Here is an 18378-nt window from a genome sequence, read left to right on the forward strand (position 1 = left end):
TGGAGCTCTTTGAAACTAGATCTGGATGATAAAAATAAAAACAAACAAACAAAAAGGCAGGAAGCCCATTCTCACATGCTGCCCAGAGGAAACTGGCTGGAGCTGGGACCTGCTGGGGTTGATGTTTTTGCAGTGGTCATATGATCGTGAGCCAGGAGCTACTTAGAGTGCCAAACCCTGGCTATCCTGAGGGACAGGAGAGATAACCTCAGGAATCAGCCCAAACAATGTCTGATGCTACTGAGACTGTACCTGTGGCCGCCTTCTGCATTTGCTTTGACTCTGGGCCCTGCCTGGGGATAAGCCTCTTAGGCCTTAGAGGACCAGGATTCAGCAGCAGCATATGCCATACTTGGCCAGATTAACAGACATTGGAGGAAGAGCCTAGAAGAAAGACAGGTGGATTTACTCCAGCTTTTAAACATTTGAACCAATGAAATCAAATGTGAAATAAATGTTTGGTTTCAAAAAAAAGTTTTAATATGTATCACCATAAACAGCCTTGTTTAATGGGTTTTTGTATATTGCCTTCTAAGAGCTTTATAGACACAGGGGTGTAAAACAGCTAGCAGTATGGTGGGAAACTGCCAGAATAGTAAGTAGTTCAGTATAGCTGGAGAGGAGCTAGGGAATGGGAGGAGGTGATGTTAGGGAGGAAATAGGGACCAATCATGAAAGGATTTGTGTGCTGAGGAATTTACATTTGATTTTCAAAGCTGTGGGGAGCCATTAAAGGCTAAATCCTTTTTCAGATTTGAATTACAGTATAATTGCTTTAGCCACCCAGTGGAGAGTGAGTGGTAGAAGGTAGAAGGCAGAAAACAGGAAGCTGTTATAGTTTTCCATTTATTTTTTGAAACAGGGTCTCGCTCTGTTGCCCAGGCTATAGTGCAGTGGTGCAATCTTAGCTCACTGCAACCTCCGCTTCCTGGGTTCTGGGACTACAGGCATGTACCACGACACCCAGCTAATTTTTGTATTTTTTGTAGAGATGGGGTTTTGTTTTGTTGCCCAGGCTGGTCACGAAGCTGTTGTAGTTATCTTAGTGAAAGATGGTGAGAAGCTAAAAGAAGACAATGACAATGGGAATACAGAGGAAGGTCTGGTTAGAAGATATAGTAAAGAGAATCTTGACGGGAGCAAAGTAGTTGAGACTTAGCAACTGAATATGGAGGGAGGATAGAAAAGAGGAAGGACCCTTATGATGAGTCTTTGTTTCATATTTTGGGTAGTGGGGTAGTTGATGGGGAATATTAAAAAGAAGAGGAAGATTAAGGGAATGATTATAAATTAAATTAGGGTTGTACTGAGTCTGAGGTTCTAGTGGGAGAGCCTCAATTTTTTTTTTTTTTTTGGAGACAGAGTCTCATTCTGTTGCCCAGGTTAGAGCACTGTGGCATGATCTTGCGCTACCATGCCCGGCTAATTTTTGTTTTTAATAGAGGCGGGGTTTTCCCATGTTGCCCAGGCTGACCTTGAACTCCTGAGCTCAAGTGATCTGCCCGCCTCTCAAAGTGCTAGGACTACAGGCATGAGCCACTGTGTCTGGCCTAAATAAATAAATAAATAAACAAACAAATAAATAAATAAAGATGCTTCACAAATTTGTATATCATCCTTGCACAGAGGCCATGCTAAATCTCTGTATCTTTCCAATTTTAGTATATGTGTTGCCATAGCGAGCACAGCCTCAATTTTTAATAGCCAATTGGATCAGGATTGTGGGAGAAAATTCTATCTTGGGCGTAGAGATTTACAGACTAACAGTATGACCCAGGAGAGAATATAGAGTGAAAAGAGCAAGTGCTGAAGCTTGAAAGCTTTGGTTATATTAACATTTAAGATGCTAGCAGGGAAAAATGTGCTTATGAAGGATTCTGAAGGAGAGCGATGAGAGAATAAAGAGGAAAACCAGGAGACACTAGTATTGGAGAAAGCTAAGAGATGAGAGTTTTAAGAAAGAATGTGTGTTTAGTGATATTGGAAGTCCAGAAAAGACAGATGAGATAAGAATAGAAAAGTTCTATTGGGTTTGGTAGTTAGAGGTCATTAGTGACTTTTGTGATGAGCAATTTCAATAAGGTAATGTGAGCAGAAGCCAGATTGCAGTCATTTGAAGAGAGTGAGAAGTGAGGAGGGAGGTGTGAGAAAGCTTAGCTGTGAAGAGAAGATAGGGTAGAATTGGACCAGGGTGAGATTTTTTGCTTGCCTTTTAAAGATCAGAGAGACTTTAAACTTAGTTATGATGAAGAGAGTGAACCAATAGAAATAGAGAGCAAAGATCCAGAAGAGAGATCAGATAGTTGGGACAAAGTCCTGGGGAGGACATCATAAAATGGAGGGTGTGTATGTGTGTGAGTGTGTGTGATGGGACTTGGGAGGGTTTGACTTTCAACAGAAGAGACAGCTCTTCAGTAGAACCACAGGGAAAGTAATAAAGAAGGGAAGACTGGGAAGGCTGTTAGTGGCTTTGGAGGGTGTGAAGGGAATGCCTTCTTCCAACCTTAAAATGCCTTCTGTAATGAAAACATTGGCACAGGAGGGGAAATACTAAAAGTATCAGAACTGGAATAATGAAAGAAGTGCTGAACTGATAAGGTCTTGCAGAGAAACTTTTTCCATGGACTATTCAGATCATTTACATTATATATCTTGGAAATACCTTCCTGTTTTGTTGTTGTTTTTTAAATAGGCTACACGTTGATTGGTACCCATTTCGTTTTTAAAAACCTTGTATGGTTCATTGTGCAGATTCTCTCCTTCATGTGATTTCGCTTTCTGAGGTTTCAGTTACTTACGTTTGACCACAGTTTGAAAATATTAAATGGAAAATTTCAGAAATAAACAGTTTGTTTATTTTTGTTTAAATTGTGCACTGTTCTGAGTAGCATGATGAAATCTCGCATCATCCTGCACAGAACATGAATCATCCCTTTGTCTAGTGTATCTACACAGTATACGCTACCTGCTAGATAGTCTCACAGGAGCTGGTTGACTGTCATGGTATCACATTGTTTGTGTTTGAGTAACCTTTAGTTTATTTAATAATGACCCCAAAGAGCAAGAGTGATTCTGGCAGTTTGGATACACCAAAGAGAAGCCATAAAGTTCTTTCTTTAAGTGAAAAGGTGATAGTTCTCAACTTAGTAAGGAAAAAAATTGTATGCTGAGGTTGCTAAGATCTGTGGTACGAACACATCTTCTATTCATGAAATTGTGAAGAAGAAAAGAAAAATCTGTGTTAGTTGTCCTACTGCATCTCAAACCACAGAAGTTATAGCCAGTGTGTGTGATAAGCATATTATGATGGAAAAGACTAGATTTCTGAGTGGAAGACATGAACAGAAACATGTTCTGATTGATGACCGTGGGATAGAGTTTGGTACTATCTGCAGTTTCAGGCATCTACGGGGGGACTTGGAACTTACTTGGATAAGGGGGATCTACTATATACTTAAAGTACCTACATCCTGAAGAAATACACTTATTTGTGGTTCATTAGATACAGTACTTAAATATACATACCCTTTTCCTCCTCCCAGATAGTAGTCTCAAGTGAAATTCAATTTATGGATTATATTTTAGGGAAACAGCACTGCCTAGCCCATTGAATAGGTTCCTCCTACTTGTAGACCCATTGGATGGATGGAAATTTAGAATACGATTGATTGGCCTCACATGAGTCTCTGATTTGGAATGCCACCATTCCAATGCCACCATTTGGAATGCCACAACAAGTTTATTTTAGCCTGTTCCCCTCTGTTTATTTAACTGAAACAGTAACAAAATCCAAATTTAAATATCAGAACGTTTAGGAATGCTTTGGGTATTGGGCATCATAGAATATAGCTAATCACGTTTTACTTTGAGACATTTTTACCTCGCTTGTTCCTTGTTTCAGGTAAATTAATTCCGCAATGGAATAGTAAGGATGGGGATAGAGTTGAGATGGAGAAACTGAAGTTAGAATTAGAAAACTTGATGTATTGTAAGTGAAAGTACTAAGAGCCTATTTAGAAGTAGAGGGAGTCTGTTGGAGTAGATGGAGAGGATGGATTCAAGGGATATTGTAAAGGAAGATTTGTTAAGGAAGCAGGAGGTCCTCAGACCTTGGGTTTGAACAAGAGTGACAAGGTTCCATTTCTGGAGACTGGAAAATAAGGAAGCAAAGCCTGTTGACTGGGGGAAAATGAGATTGATTTTATTCACTCTGGTTTTGGTGCTGACAAGGTAGATGTTAGAAATGTAAGTTTTTATTTTGGTAGAGAAGTCAGAGCTTGAGATGCCAGATTTGAGTCATTCTCATTGGCGGGTAATTGAAACTGGAATAAAAAATGAGAGTAAAGGCTGTGTACAGTAAAAGGAGATTATCTACATTTGATTATTAGATACTGTGTACGGTAAAAGGAGAAGATTATCTACATATCTAGTTCTCTATTCAGAGAACTAGGATGGTATTATTTCATAGAAAAGAGAGAATCTGTGCTAAGTTGAAAATCCTAGGATAATTATCCAAAGTAAGCTTTTATGATTTGTCTAAGGATGTGCAATTATACGTGGACTATAAAGATGTAAGTTGGTGGCAATGTGGTTAAGAGTGTGAACTGAAGTAAGATTCTTAGGATGTAGATCTCAACTCCAGTATTTGCTTGTCTGGGGAAGGCAAGTTACTTAACCCTTCTGTACTTCAAGGGATTATTTTGTGGAAGAAAAGAAAATAAGGCCAGATGTGGTGGCTCACACCTGTAGTCCCATCACTTTGGGAGGCCGAGGCAGGCAGATTGCTTGAGTCCAGGAGTTTGAGACCAGCCTGGGCAACATGGTGAAACCTTGTCTCTACAAAAACAAAAACAAAAATTGTTTCGATGTGGTGGTGCATGCCTATAGTCTCATCTAGTCAGGAGGCTGAGATGGGAAGATCACTTGGCCCTGGGAGGTGAAGGCTGCAGTGAGCCAAGATCATGCCACTGCACTCTAGCTTGGGTGCCAGAGTGAGAGCCTGTCCCCGCCCCCCACCCCCACCCCCCCCAAAAAAGAAAGAAAATAAGGATCTATCCTTGCTAAGTAAGTGGTCAAACCATGGTAGATATATTATCTGGATAGTTTGGGTTTTCTATTGTGAGGTGATTTTTCAGATAATTTAGTTTAATTTTATAAGTATCAAGAGCAAAGGTAAGATTTAGTACAGTTGTAATTGGATCTTGATATATTACTTAATCATTATTTCCCAAACTGTGTTTCTTGGAGCATGACCCTTGAAGTATCATTTAGGGTTTATTTAGTAATGTGGTCAAGTCTGAGAAATACTATATATTCTGTCCTCTTCTTTGAGATTCATAATGCATATTATTAAGGACTCTGATTTTAAAAAAAAAGTTTAACTTAGCATTTTCCAAACTTGTTATTAATAAGTTATAAGCTCCCATTTATCCCATTTTATGTTAAATTTTATATATTAGAATTTTATATATTTTAGTATTTATTTAGCTTAGGCATTTTTGATGCATTCAGTCTCTTCTATTTAAAAAATTTAAATTGAGGTATAATTCACATACCATCAAAACCATTCGCCATTTAAAAATATTCAGTGGTTTTTAATATATTCACAAATATGTGCAACTATCACCTGCCTAATTACATAACATTTCATCAGCCCAAAAAGAAACCTCATACCACTTAGCAGTCACTTCTCATCTTCCCCTTCCCCAGCCCCTGGCAACCAGTAATCTAGTTTCTGTCTTTATGTTGTTGCCTATTCTGGACATTTCGTATAAATAGAATCATGCAATATGTGACCTTTTGTGTCTGGCTTCTTTGACTTAGCAAAATGTTTTCAAGGTTCATTCATGTTATACCCTGTATCAGTGCTCCATTTCTTTTTAAGGCTGAATAATATTCCATTGTATGGATAATCTCGCTGGTTTATTCATTCATCACTTGGTGGATATTTGGGTTATTTCTACTTTTTGGCTATTGAGAATAATGCTGCTATGAACATTCATTTACAGGTTTTTGTGTGGATATATGTTCTCATTTCTCTTAGGTACATATTTAGAGGTGGATGGATGGTATCACTATGTTTAACTTTTGAGGAACTGCCTCAGCAGTTCACACAGCAATTGTGCCATTTTACATTTACCCCTGTAGTATATGAGGGTTCTGATTTTTCCACATCCTTGCCAATTTTAATTATTTTCAGTTGAAAAACATTTTTTATTATAGCCATCCTAGTGGATATCAAGTATCTCAATATGGTTTTAATTTACATTTCTTTAATGACTAATGATGTTGAGCATCTTTTTATGTACTTATTGGTCATTTTTATATCTTCTTTGGAGAAATGTCTATTTAAATCCTTTGCTCATTTTAAAATTATTCGTGTTTTTATTGTATCTCATCTACTTTTCTCAAATTCCAAAAGAACATAATACAAAATTCTGATGGTAAAGGAAGTATCTAATGTAGAAATACATAAACCATAGTACATATTTAGTTCTCTTTTCCAGGAAGTTCTTTTTTTTTTTTTTTTTTTTTTTTGAGACTGAGTCTTGCTCTGTTGCCCAGGCTGGAGTGCAGTGGCATAATCTTGGCTCACTGCAGCCTCCGCCTCCTGGGTCAAGCGATTCTCCTTCCTCAGGCTCGCGAGTAGCTGGGATTACAGGTGCACGCCACCATGCCCAGCTAATTTGTGTATTTTTAGTAGAGACGGGGTTTCACCATATTGGCCAGGCTGGTCTTGAACTCCTGACCTAGTGATCAGCCTGCCTTGGCCTCCCAAAGTACTAGGATTACAGGTGTGAGCCACCGCGCCCAGACTTTTTTTTTTTAAACAGTAATTTAAAGTTTATTCCAGCTATAATGCAGGTTATTCTGACTTTAAGGTAGCATCATATGGCATTCTTCTGAGTCCATTCCCAAGATATTCTATTGTACTTTTATGTCTGTCTATTTTATGGATCCATGTGCTCTCTGGCACTAGGGGGTCATCTGGGTTTGGATCACATAGTAATGAACAAATGGATAAAAGAACTTTAGAAATAGTTTTAAAGCAGGCAACCACTGTGATCTTAGAATATCGAGACAAATGCTGCCATTACTGTTAATATTTGGATGATGAATCCTTGTTGCACATGCAACCTTAGGTAGTTTGAAGGAGTAGTCTGTAGGAAAATGAATTGTCAAAAAGAATACACCGCTTTGATATGGGCTGTCATTAGGTCCCATAATTGTGGCTTGCCAATGAAACATACCATCCCCAACTGGACCTGCAGAACATTGTGCTGGAGGGTCATGGGCCAAATCACTAAGTTCCTTATTAATCTGTCTTAGTGCCATATTATGTGCTTGTCATCTGGCTCCTCACTCTCTCAGTATGTGCTCAAAAGTCTGGCCAAAACTCTTGGTTATCCCGGAGGTGGGAAAGCATTGTCTCGTCTCACACCGGCTCTGCCAGACACAAGCTCTTGGTATTGTGGAGACGACTCTTATGACAACTTCGTGGCTGGCTTACCGGAGCTGTAGCTCTGCAGTGACTTAAGAGCAGTTTTTTGCGCTCTTCCAGATGGGGTTCCAACCCCAAATCCACAAATTCTTGCGAGATGCAATGAGGTACCAGCTCGAACTGGAGCAGGCCACCGCCAGGCCGAGAAGTTCTTTCTTAGTGCCCATTATATGATTCCTAATTATTCATTGAGTGATACAGTGAATATTCTACAAATTTAACAACTAATCATTGTTCTTGGGAGGGATTAACCATGATTTTCCCTTTTTTTACTTTTTTTTTTTTTTTTTTTTTTTTTTGGGACGGACTGGAGTGCAGTGGTGCCATCTCGGCTTACTGCAACGTTCGTCTCCCAGATTCAAGTGATTCTTCTGCCTCAGCCTCCCAAGTAGCTGGGAATACAGGCACGTGCTACTATGCCTGGCTAATTTTTGTATTTTTAGTAGAGATGGGGTTTCACCGTATTGGCCAGGCTGGTGTTGAACTCCTGAATTTTTATATTAACTTTATTATAACAGTTGGGGTCATATCAGCCTAAAGACTCTAAAAGTATTTAAATAATTTAGGCTTCTGAATACTTCTAATTTATATCTTATTCTGACTTTTAAATTAGCCAGCTTCTTTTGGTAAAATATATGTAACATGAAGTTTATCATGGTAACTATATTTAAGTGTATAGTTTAGTGGCATTACATCCATTTGCATTGTCATGCAGCCATCACCACTATCCTTAAGAACTCTGTCATCATCCAGTACTGGAACTCTGTGCTCATTAAATAGTAAGTCCCATTTCCCCCTACCCTCAGTCCCTGGCAACCACTATTCTGCTTTCTGTCTGTATGAATTTGACTACTTTAGGTTTCTCATTAAGTGGAAGTATGCAATATTACTCCTTTTTGTCTGGCTTATTTCATTTAGTATAATGTCTTCAAGATTCATCCATGTTGCAGCATGTATCAAAATTTTCTTTTTAAGGCTGAATAATCCAAAGTATGTATATACCATAATTTGTCTATCCATTCATCCATTGATAGATATTTGGGTTGTTTCTGCATTTTAACTATTGTGAATAATGCTGCTATGAACATCGGTAAATAAATATATGTTGTCTCTGCTTTCCAGTTCTTTTGTATATATACCCATAGGTGGAATTATTGGATCAAGTGGTAATTCTGTGTTTTAGCCAACTTTATTTTGTTTTGGTTGTTTGTTTTTTTGAGACAGAGTTTCACTCTGTTGCCCAGGCTGGAGTGCAGTAGTGCAATCTCGGCTCACTGTAACCTCTGCCTCCCGGGTTCAAGTGATTCTCGTGCCTCAGCCTCCCGAGTAGCTAGAATTACAGGCGTGCACCACCACGCCAGCTAATTTTTTCCATTTTTAGTAGAGACGGGATTTTGCCATGTTGACCAGGCTAGTCTTGAACTCCTGGCCTCAAGTGATCCACCCGTCTTGTGCTCCCAAAGTTCTGAGATTACAGGTGTGAGCCACCATGCCCAGCCTTTACTGTGAATTTAGTTAAATCTTGGTTGTCCTTTATTGTTATATCCCATTTATTTTGTGTGTATGAGGTGTATATTAAAATGAATCTGTGGCAGCTCTTTCATCTGATTGTATTCTGAGGCGAAAATGCTAGTGTTAACTACCTAGAAGTATGTTTTATGTACCCATAATTGTCTATTCAAAAAAATTAAAAAATATATCACAATAAGTTATAGAGCATATATTTCATCTACTAGGTTGGAATCAGTGTTGGCTCCTTGCTACTCCTGCTTATCCATGTTGCTTCAAGCATCTAGTAACAATGTATAGAAAGAACCAGATAAAGTAGTTTTAAATCCTGTTTATTTCTTCTAAAGTGTGTAGTTTTAGTGGCCTCTCTTCAACAGTCTCCAAGGGAGGTAACATGTGAGTTGGCTGAGTAACAAAGGGAAGGGTGTTTGTGTGTCTCTGAAGCCCATGTTCTTTCTGTTCCTTTCCTTTTTGTAGTTAAAAACATCTAATTAAAGAATAGATTTTAATTATCTCTAAGTTGGGTTTTATGAAGGAAGTCTCATTTTAGTATAGATTGTACAGAATTGGCCACAGACAAATCTTAGAAGGATAAAACTGGCATTCTTGAATTAAATTTCTAAAGGACGCTTCAGGTACAAAGCTAATATACATGTAAATGAAAATTCCTACGCATTGATAGGGTTTTCTTAAAAAGGTTTGAAAGTTTTGATGCTTTGTGGTTTTAAAATATATTTGCTATGTACTTAAGCATAAAAGCCTTGAAGCGTTTCCTATTAAAAAAAAAAAAAAACTCTAATAAGAAAGTAGTGTCTACTCATAGAGGGGTGAAGAAGGCAGATAACTTGAAGCAGAGCATAGGTTTTGAAAAGATGGAGGCCAGTGTAAAATTCATGGGAGAAAACTAATTTCTCTAGATTGTTAGTGGTTACAGCTTATGGTTGGTAGATTACAATTTACTTTGCAGGGGTTTTTCTATTAAAAGACCAGTTACACAGACTGGGAAATTGCCAAAATTGGAATAGTTGAGTAGGAGTTAACTATTTAACTCTCTCTGCTTCTTAGAAGCCTGCTGTGACTTTGCCAGGCAAAACTAATTTCTCCTTCCTACATGCTTCCTTCCCATAAGCATTGTGTTTCTGTATCCTTCAACTTTGTGAGCTGCTTTAGGGCAGAGATGTCATATCTTACTCTGTATTTTCAGCACCTAGCATAATGGCTTACATGTAGTAGATCCTTTTAAACATTGGCTGAGTTTATTCTTATTATGAGACTTGGGCACAAATATAACAACATGGGAAGACAACAACTATAGTTATCAGAGGGGATAGTCTGAATCAGAGTTAGGATGTGACCAAGGACAGAGGAAACCATTCCACTGCCATATAGAAACCAGACAGAAGATTTCTAAGTTTCACATGGCACATTAAGCTATTTCCTTATCTCATTTCTTTGATACTGTGACCTATGCCCTGCAATTCATTTGTTTTTTTAGCAGATATCGAAGCTAAATGGGGTGAGAGAAGCATGGAATTTTAATACAACATAATAAAGCCACAACAGAGACATGGGTATAGAGCCTTACTTTATGAAAGAGGGACTGGGGGGAATCTTCATAGAAGGTTATATTTTACTGAATAAGAGAAAGGAGAACAGCTCCTGCCAAATAGTTTGTGAAGAGAGGCGTAGCAGAACACAATAGAGTCCAGCAATGGAGAGAGATGGGATGCATCCAGTACATGTGGAGCAAGTAGAGTAGTCCCCACCCCTCCAATCCGTGGGAGATACATTCCAAGCCCCCCAGCAGATGCCTGAAACTGTGGATAGTAGCAAACCTGATTGCCATCAATCGGAACACGTTTCTGTTCATGTTTTCCACCTACAAATGTAACGCCTTTTCCATCTTAACTATCATGCACTGTGGCTGTTACTTTTGCAGTTTGAGGTGCGGCAGCAAAACTAGCACAAATTTCTTTTTCCTTCTTCACAATTTCATGGATAGAAGATTTGTTCTTACCATAGATCTTAGCAACCTCAGTGCATGATTCTTTGTTCTATTAAGGTTAGAACGTTCACCTTTTCACTTAAAGGAAGCACTGTATGGCTTCTCTTTGGCATACCTGAATTGTCAGAATTACTCTTGCTCTTCGGGGCCATTATTAAATAAAATGAGGATTACTCCAACACAGTCACTGTGATTTGATAACTGAGACAGCTAACAAATGGGTAGCATAGGCAGGATGGATATGCTCGACAAAGGGATGATTGACGTCCTGAGAGATTTTATCATACTACGCAGAATGGCGTACAATTTAAAACTTATGAATTGTTTATTTCTGGAATTTTCCACTTAATATTTTTGTACCTTGGTTAACCATGGGTAACTGAAACTACAGATAAGGGGGGGACTACTGGACTTGGAAGTAAGTTGGGGACCTGACTGTGAGGAGCCTTATTTCAGTTTTACCTTTCTTCTTTCTGTTCTTCCCTTTGTGCTGTTCTGTGGAATTTTTGCTTTAACCATAAGTAATAAGGAGTTGGTGGAGGATTTTATGCAGTGGAATGACGTGATCAGAAATAATACGTTTCAAAAGGCCGATTTGTCCATCATATAACCATGTAGAAGATAAATTATAAGGCAGATTCTGGAAGTAGGCAGATGGATTTGGAGGTAATTGCAAGCAAGAGATGAAGAATTCCTATGGTGTGATTCCATATATATGAAATGTCCAGAATAGGCGAATGTGTAGACACAGAAAGTAGATTAGTGGTTGCCAGGAGCTGAGAGGAAGGGTTAATGGGGAATGACTGCTAACGGGTACCAGGTTTCATTTTGGGGTATGAGAATGTTCTGGAATTAGTCATGATGATTGCACATCCTGTGAGTATACTAAAAACCACAGAATTGTATACATTTATTTATTTATTTTTGAGACAGCGTCTCACTCTGTCATCTAGGCTGCAGTGCAGTGGCATGATCTCAGCTCACTGCAGCCTCCACCTTCCAGGTTCAAGTAATTTTCCTGTCTCAGCCACCCAAGTAGCTGGGTTTACAAGTGTGCGCCACCACGCCTGGCTATTTTTTTTATTTTTAGTAGAGACAGGGTTTCATCATGTTGCCTAAGCTGGTCTCAAACTCTTGGCCTCATGTGATCCTCCTGACTTGGCCTCCCAAAGTGCTAGGATTACAGGCATGAGCCACTGCATCCAGTCGGAATTGTATACATTTAAATAGTGAATTTGATGATATGTGAATTCTGTCTCAATTTTAAAACAGAGGTGGGGAGTGGGGAGATGAAGAGTTCCTGAAATGAGCAGGAACAGTGAGAATAAAGAAAGCTGAGATGGGTTTGATAGAGACTCAGTGGTAGAGAATTGTCAGTACTTGGAGACTGGTTATTGACAGTGTCCAAAATGAAAGAGAGGTTGGCTCTGAAGTTTCTAGTTTATATGATTGAATCAGTGGGGAAAAAATGCTGGAAAAAGAGTAAGTTTGGAGAGGCATATAACAAACTGTATGAAATGTGTTGAGTGTGTAATCAAACAAGAAGTTAAAGGTAAAGGCCCGGATTTGAGGAGAGACTTAGGAACTAGAGAAAGAAATGAGTTTATAAGAGTTGATTAAAACAATCAATCAAACTTGCTGATAGATAATATCTTGTCCTCCCCACCCCTTTTGCATGATAATGTCCCATTTGTTCTTTATTTTCAAATCTGGTGTACAGGTTGTTTTTGTTTTTGTTGTATAAAGCTGAGTTTTATATTACTTTTCAGGCAGAGGCAAGGCTGGCAGCAAAACGGGCCGCCCGGGCAGAAGCAAGAGATATACGCATGAGAGAACTGGAACGGCAACAAAAAGAGGTAATTTGAGGGAATAACCCCAATTTCATATTTGTCTCCCCCAAAATCAGTACTTGGCTAGTTTATTCTGATGTGAATCTGGTTTCCTTTGAAACATTGAGAATAGTATAAACTGATGTATGTATTTTATCAAGCCATTCTGTGCCAGCAAATTAAATGTGATATTTGTTTTAAGTAGTAACAACAAACACATTTATAGCTATTATCGTGTACATTGTTATAAGTTACTAGTATTATGAGTGCTTTACTTAAATTAGCTAAGGGAGCTTTAGCAATGACAAAGTGTAGTATAGCTTTAATTGTCCTAAAATTTGGATTAATTATATTATGATATCTACGTAGTAAAACACTGTAAAGTCATTCAGACTTACAATTTTAAAGCATATTTAATAATAGAGGAAAATGTGTAAGAATATGAGATAAAAGCAAACCAAAACAATAAGATTTGTAGGACCCCAATTTTATGTTACAAAAACCAGTATCCATATATAGCATCAAAAAACTACTAGAAAGAAGTGATTATTAATACTGCAGTTTGTCCGTGGTGGAATTATTGTTGGTTTTACTTTCTTTCTATACTTTTCTATAATTTATAAACTTTCATTATACTTTTATCAGAAAGGAAAACAAGAAAAAATTTTCAAGAATAGGTATATGGAAATTGGGCTGACTAAAATGAAATAAATATGCTTTTACTTTTCTGACATTGACTTGGTCCTGAAAATTCCCATAATAAATATTTTTGATGTTGTAGTAGTATGAAGGGGCAAAAGCCTATGGGACAGTATTAAACACTTTCTTTTGATTTTGATGGGGAATTTTCTGCAAGCAGGTTAAAAAGCAATGTAAATATTTTATATTGTCACAGCTCAAGAAAAACACTAACAATTGACATGTTGCTAATTTTAACCTCATGTATAGTTTCAAATATGGAATGTGGTTCTTGACTTGAAGAGGAAGTGTTGCAATCCGTTGTCTTTTTACTCCTAAAATTATACTAAATATAATAATAAGTGGATGAGCTGAGGTAGAGGATCACTTGAGTCTGGGAATTTGAAGTTGTAGTGAGCTATGATGACACCACTGCATTCCAGCCTGGGCAACTAAGTGAGATCCTGTCTCCAAAAAAATAAATAAATAAATAAGTGAATGAGACAGTTATTAAATGTAAGTTCTATTTACAGTTCTCTAAACTACAGGGAACCATGCATCTCTTATTATTGAACATATTTAGCTTACTAATTTTATGTATTTTGAATGTGTAACTTTGAGTCAGCTATCATTGTTCTTTAGGGAAAATGTGTATGATTAATTTAAGGCTTTTGGAGAATGCAATATGTTAGAAACTATTTGGTTTATGAAATTTTTGCATTTCTAGTACTCTCATCATTCCTTTGATCGGAAATGGGGACAGATTCAGAAGTGGCTGGTAGGCCAGTATTGCCTGTCCTGCATGTTGTGATCAGTTGCTGAAATAATGCAGTCTTGAAGTAAAATATTAACTAATAGTTTGCAAAGTAGGAGTGTTTGGCTTGTGTGAACCTAAAGGTCAGAGTGTCTATTCTGTCTGTAGTAGACCAGAGGTATACTTGGAGTCCTGCCGTTTTATGTTGTAGTCAGTATCCTCACCATCTCACGAATGCTCCTGATCAAGAAAGAGTGAGAAAATGAATGTGTGTTTTCTTTTTATGGGTTTGTTCTTTTCTTCCCCCCTTCTGTCTCCCCTTTTTTAAACAAAACTAAGTCCACATGGTCTTCATTGAAAGATGACCCAAGTAATTCTTTCATTTCCTCTGAAAATTACTCTTATTATATCAACTCCTTCAGGTCCTTTTTAAGTTCTCTACCACTACTCTCAAATTTGTTAGCTGTAAAAGCAAATCGTGAATCAGTAAAATGTTAGATAATGTGAATCATTCCTAAATTTGAACGTTTTTTAGGCTTGGTAAGTTCTCCACTGTCTCCTATTACAGAGCTTCTTAACTTGGTATATGACTAGGCTTGGGAGATGGGGTATGAAGCCTTAAATTCTACTGCAGACTTTCAAATGTAATTATTTTTATGGGAAATGCCCACAGGTATTTTTATTGTCAGATTCTCAAAAGTAGTCTGTAATTCCTAAAGGGTTAAGAACTGCTATCTGATTGCTGCTAAACAAGCAGCTTTCTTTCTTTCCTTTTTTTTTTTTTTTGAGATGGAGTTTTGTGCTTGTTGCCCAGGCTGGAGTGCAGTGGCACAATCTCAGCTCACTGCAACCTCCGTCACCCAGCTAATTTTTGTATTTTTAGTAGAGACAGGGTTTCATCATGTTGGCCAGGCTGGTCTCGAACTCCTGACCTCAGGTGATCCGCCCACCTCAGCCTCTCAAAGTGCTGGGATTACAGGTGTGAGCCACCGCGCCCAGCCAAATCTTTTTTTTTTTTTTTTAACCCTCTGTGAAATGTGTGTAGTTTAGGCAGTAAGTACGCTAGATTTTCATTGAAAGGGATGACCTTTGGGCTAGAGTTTTAAAATTCAGGTAGTGACTAATCCAAGTCTTGATTTATGGGCAGGACTTGGACCTGCAGAGAAAGTGGCGTTTTTTTTCAGATGGGAATAATTATCACTTCTAACCCTTTCTGACACTTGCTTTTACCCTGTTAAAACTGATTCTCTGGGTCTGGGCACAGTGGCTCATGCCTGTAATCCCAGCACTTTGGGAGGCTGAGGCAGGTGGATTACCTGAGGTCAGGAGTTCGAGACCAGCCTGGCCAACATGGTGAAACCCCATCTCTACCAAAAATACAAAAATTAGCCAGGCATGCTGGTGGGCACCTGTAATCCCAGCTACTCAGGGAGACTGAGGCAGGAGAATCGCTTGAACCTGGGAGGCAGAGGTTGCAGTACGCCAAGATTGTGCCACTGCACTCCAGCCTGGGCAACAGAGTGAGACTCTGTCTCAAACAAACAAACAACAACAACAACAAAAAACTGATTCATTGGTGTGAGTTGGTTGAAGGTACACAAAATAAATAAAAAGAAAAAGAAAAAAAGAAAAAAATTAAACTGATTCTTCTTCTCATTTACCTTTGTCTCTCTGGCTGCTTTATCTGTGAGCCCATAAGCAGAAGTTGGCATGTCATAGTTACAATACAAAATATAAATGGCTGATATTTATAGTAAAATAAATGATGCATACACACACAATCCACAATAGGATTGTCAGTTACTAGAAGGAAGGAAATTTTCCTGTATTTGTAATTTCCCCTAATTATAATACCTTTTTTTGGGTGGGAGTGTGATGTTGGGACATGAATAGGGAATGAAAAGGAAGGAAGCTCAGAAATGAATCCAACTTTGAGTGCATACTGTATGTCAGCACTGTGCTAGGGCTTTTTACATAGGTTTTTATTTCACATTATAAGACAGTATTACTGTCCCAATTTTATAGATGTGTTTATAAAGAATTGGTGAAGTAAATAACTTGCACAGTCATTGGCAGAACCAGTATTTGAAGGTATGAGAGAGTGCCACACCTGGTAATGTGCTGGAAGGTGAAAGGACCAGGAAGAAAAGGACCCACACCTTCCTGGGCCTCCCATTAGTGTTAGTTTAGTCAACTTTCCATGAACCTAATGATTCTATTTTTAAACTAGGTGTCTTTCTTAATCAGTGGTGATTCTGAAAGAGTAAATGCATGTCTGGAAGAGTAAATACGGTTTTTGAAGTTCCTTCTAATTTGAAACTGAAGGAGTGACTTTAGCCTCAACTTAATAATAAATACTATTTGTTGACAGAAAAGATGGCCAGGTATATTCATGGGACTGTGGTTTTCTTTTAATAGAACCATTCATCCTTCCTTCAGGTGAACGGTTAAAAACAAAGAGTATATTTCATTTTCATTAAATGTATCAAAACAGCATTTTGAACAAATATATGTCTTTTTTTTAAGGCATTGTACTGTTTGTTCAGTCTTTAGTGCTTTAGTACTAATAAGGACTTTTGGGATAATGACGATGTATTATTTTCCTCACTGTGGAATAGAGGGATACACCTTGTAACTGGCACCTAAGAACACAGTTTGCTGTAATCTATTCTCTTTGTCCCCTGGTATAATTTATTCAAGAGAAACCAATTGGCAATATAAATAGTACTCTAGAAATACCTGGCAAATGAAGCTTTTTGTTCTTCCAAAGAAGGAAGAATCTCTGAGTAAAAACCAGAATATCTTGCCATTTTCTTTCTTTCTTATGTAATTGGTCGAAATTTAGCCAGTATAGGATGTTATCTTTACAGTTCAGTTGTCTGGTGAATAAGAACGTCTAAACGCTGGTCTCAGCTTATGATCTTATAGATTCTTTCTTAATCCTTCTGTGCTGCAACTTTCTTACTGCAAAATGAAGGGGTCAGACTAGATGATCTCTAAGGACTCTTCTAGCTCTTAAAAATAGAGTTGCTACCAGGGTCACTTTATATCATTGCCACCAGGGTCTGTTTCCCTCATGTTTGCCACTGTGCAAAAGTATTCAAGGTAGAAGTAATTAAAAATGACCCAAATGTTTTGCCTTTCTATGTGAGAGTGGTCCTACTTGTCAGGCTCTTAGTAGAATATGTGTTTTGAATGTTTTTGGTATAATTAAAATTTGCCTTGAGCTTGCCTTACTGTTTTACCTAAACGTATTTGTCAAATAGGTTTAGAGAAGTGCTGTCAAGTATGGTAGCCCCATGTAGGTAATTAAATTTAAATTTAAATTGACTAAAATTAAATAAAATTTAAAATTTGGTTTCTCAGTTGCATTTCAAGTGCTCAATAGCCACATGTGGCTAGTGGATACTACATTAGCACAAACATAGAACATTTCCATGGTCAGAGAAAGTTGTATTGGACAGTGCTTATTTAAGGTATAGTTTGTGACTGTGGAATAAACTATACTCTCTGTCCAAATTAACTGACCTGTATGGGGGTTTATATTTTATTCTGTAGTTTTCGGAAGTCTTTTTAGGCCAGTTTTTCAAATGGAGCAAGAAAAGCTGTTTAAATATAGAGGTACTATATATCAATACTTAATAAGCTATTTTAATTTATAATTATTTTTATTAATATAAGGGGCATAATTGAAAGTATGACTTCATCTGTCTTTGCTGCATCTTTAATGGGATGTGCTCTTTAGGTAAGGTTTTTGAAAATGCTCTTGTGTGATAGATGGAATGGAAAAAAGGCTAGAATAAAGGGAAGATTAGACATTAAGCCATATATTTACCCTAGTACCCCAAATAATATTGGAAGAGGCATGTTGAGTTAACTCACCTTTATAGTAAAGGCTTTTTAAACTAACCAAACTAAGTAGCCTAGAACTGATTACCACTTACTAAGCTGTACCTGCCCTGCTAGGCTAACACACACGCCCCCAAAACTTTGTGGTATCACTTGATAAAGAAAGGGAAGAAATTTTCTTGGCTTCTTGCAGACTACATGTGTCTATTGCATAACAAAAAATGTAAATCAGTGGCCAGGCATGGTGGCTCAC

General features: G+C 37.8%; 1 protein-coding gene, 1 non-coding gene and 1 pseudogene across 11 annotated transcripts in view; 1 reads left to right on the plus strand and 2 right to left on the minus strand.

The window, feature by feature from the left end:
• The window catches only part of LRRFIP2 (LRR binding FLII interacting protein 2), a 133412-nt gene that overhangs the window by 39225 nt on the left and 75809 nt on the right, over positions 1-18378 (plus strand). For all 10 annotated transcript variants that reach the window (XM_032162092.2, XM_032162093.2, XM_032162096.2 and 7 more), the window contains exon 4: positions 12785-12871. In XM_032162092.2, coding sequence (XP_032017983.1) covers positions 12785-12871 — 87 coding nt within the window. The remainder of the gene's footprint in view (positions 1-12784; positions 12872-18378) is intronic.
• Positions 1582-1686, minus strand: LOC116473945 (U6 spliceosomal RNA). Its single transcript, XR_004249506.1, has one exon. It is a non-coding gene; the product is annotated as a U6 spliceosomal RNA (small nuclear RNA).
• LOC116473676 (ubiquitin-conjugating enzyme E2 D3-like) lies at positions 6888-7583 on the minus strand (annotated as a pseudogene).

Source organism: Hylobates moloch, unplaced genomic scaffold, assembly GCF_009828535.3.
Source record: "Hylobates moloch isolate HMO894 unplaced genomic scaffold, HMol_V3 SCAFFOLD_8, whole genome shotgun sequence".
Lineage (NCBI taxonomy): Eukaryota > Metazoa > Chordata > Mammalia > Primates > Hylobatidae > Hylobates > Hylobates moloch.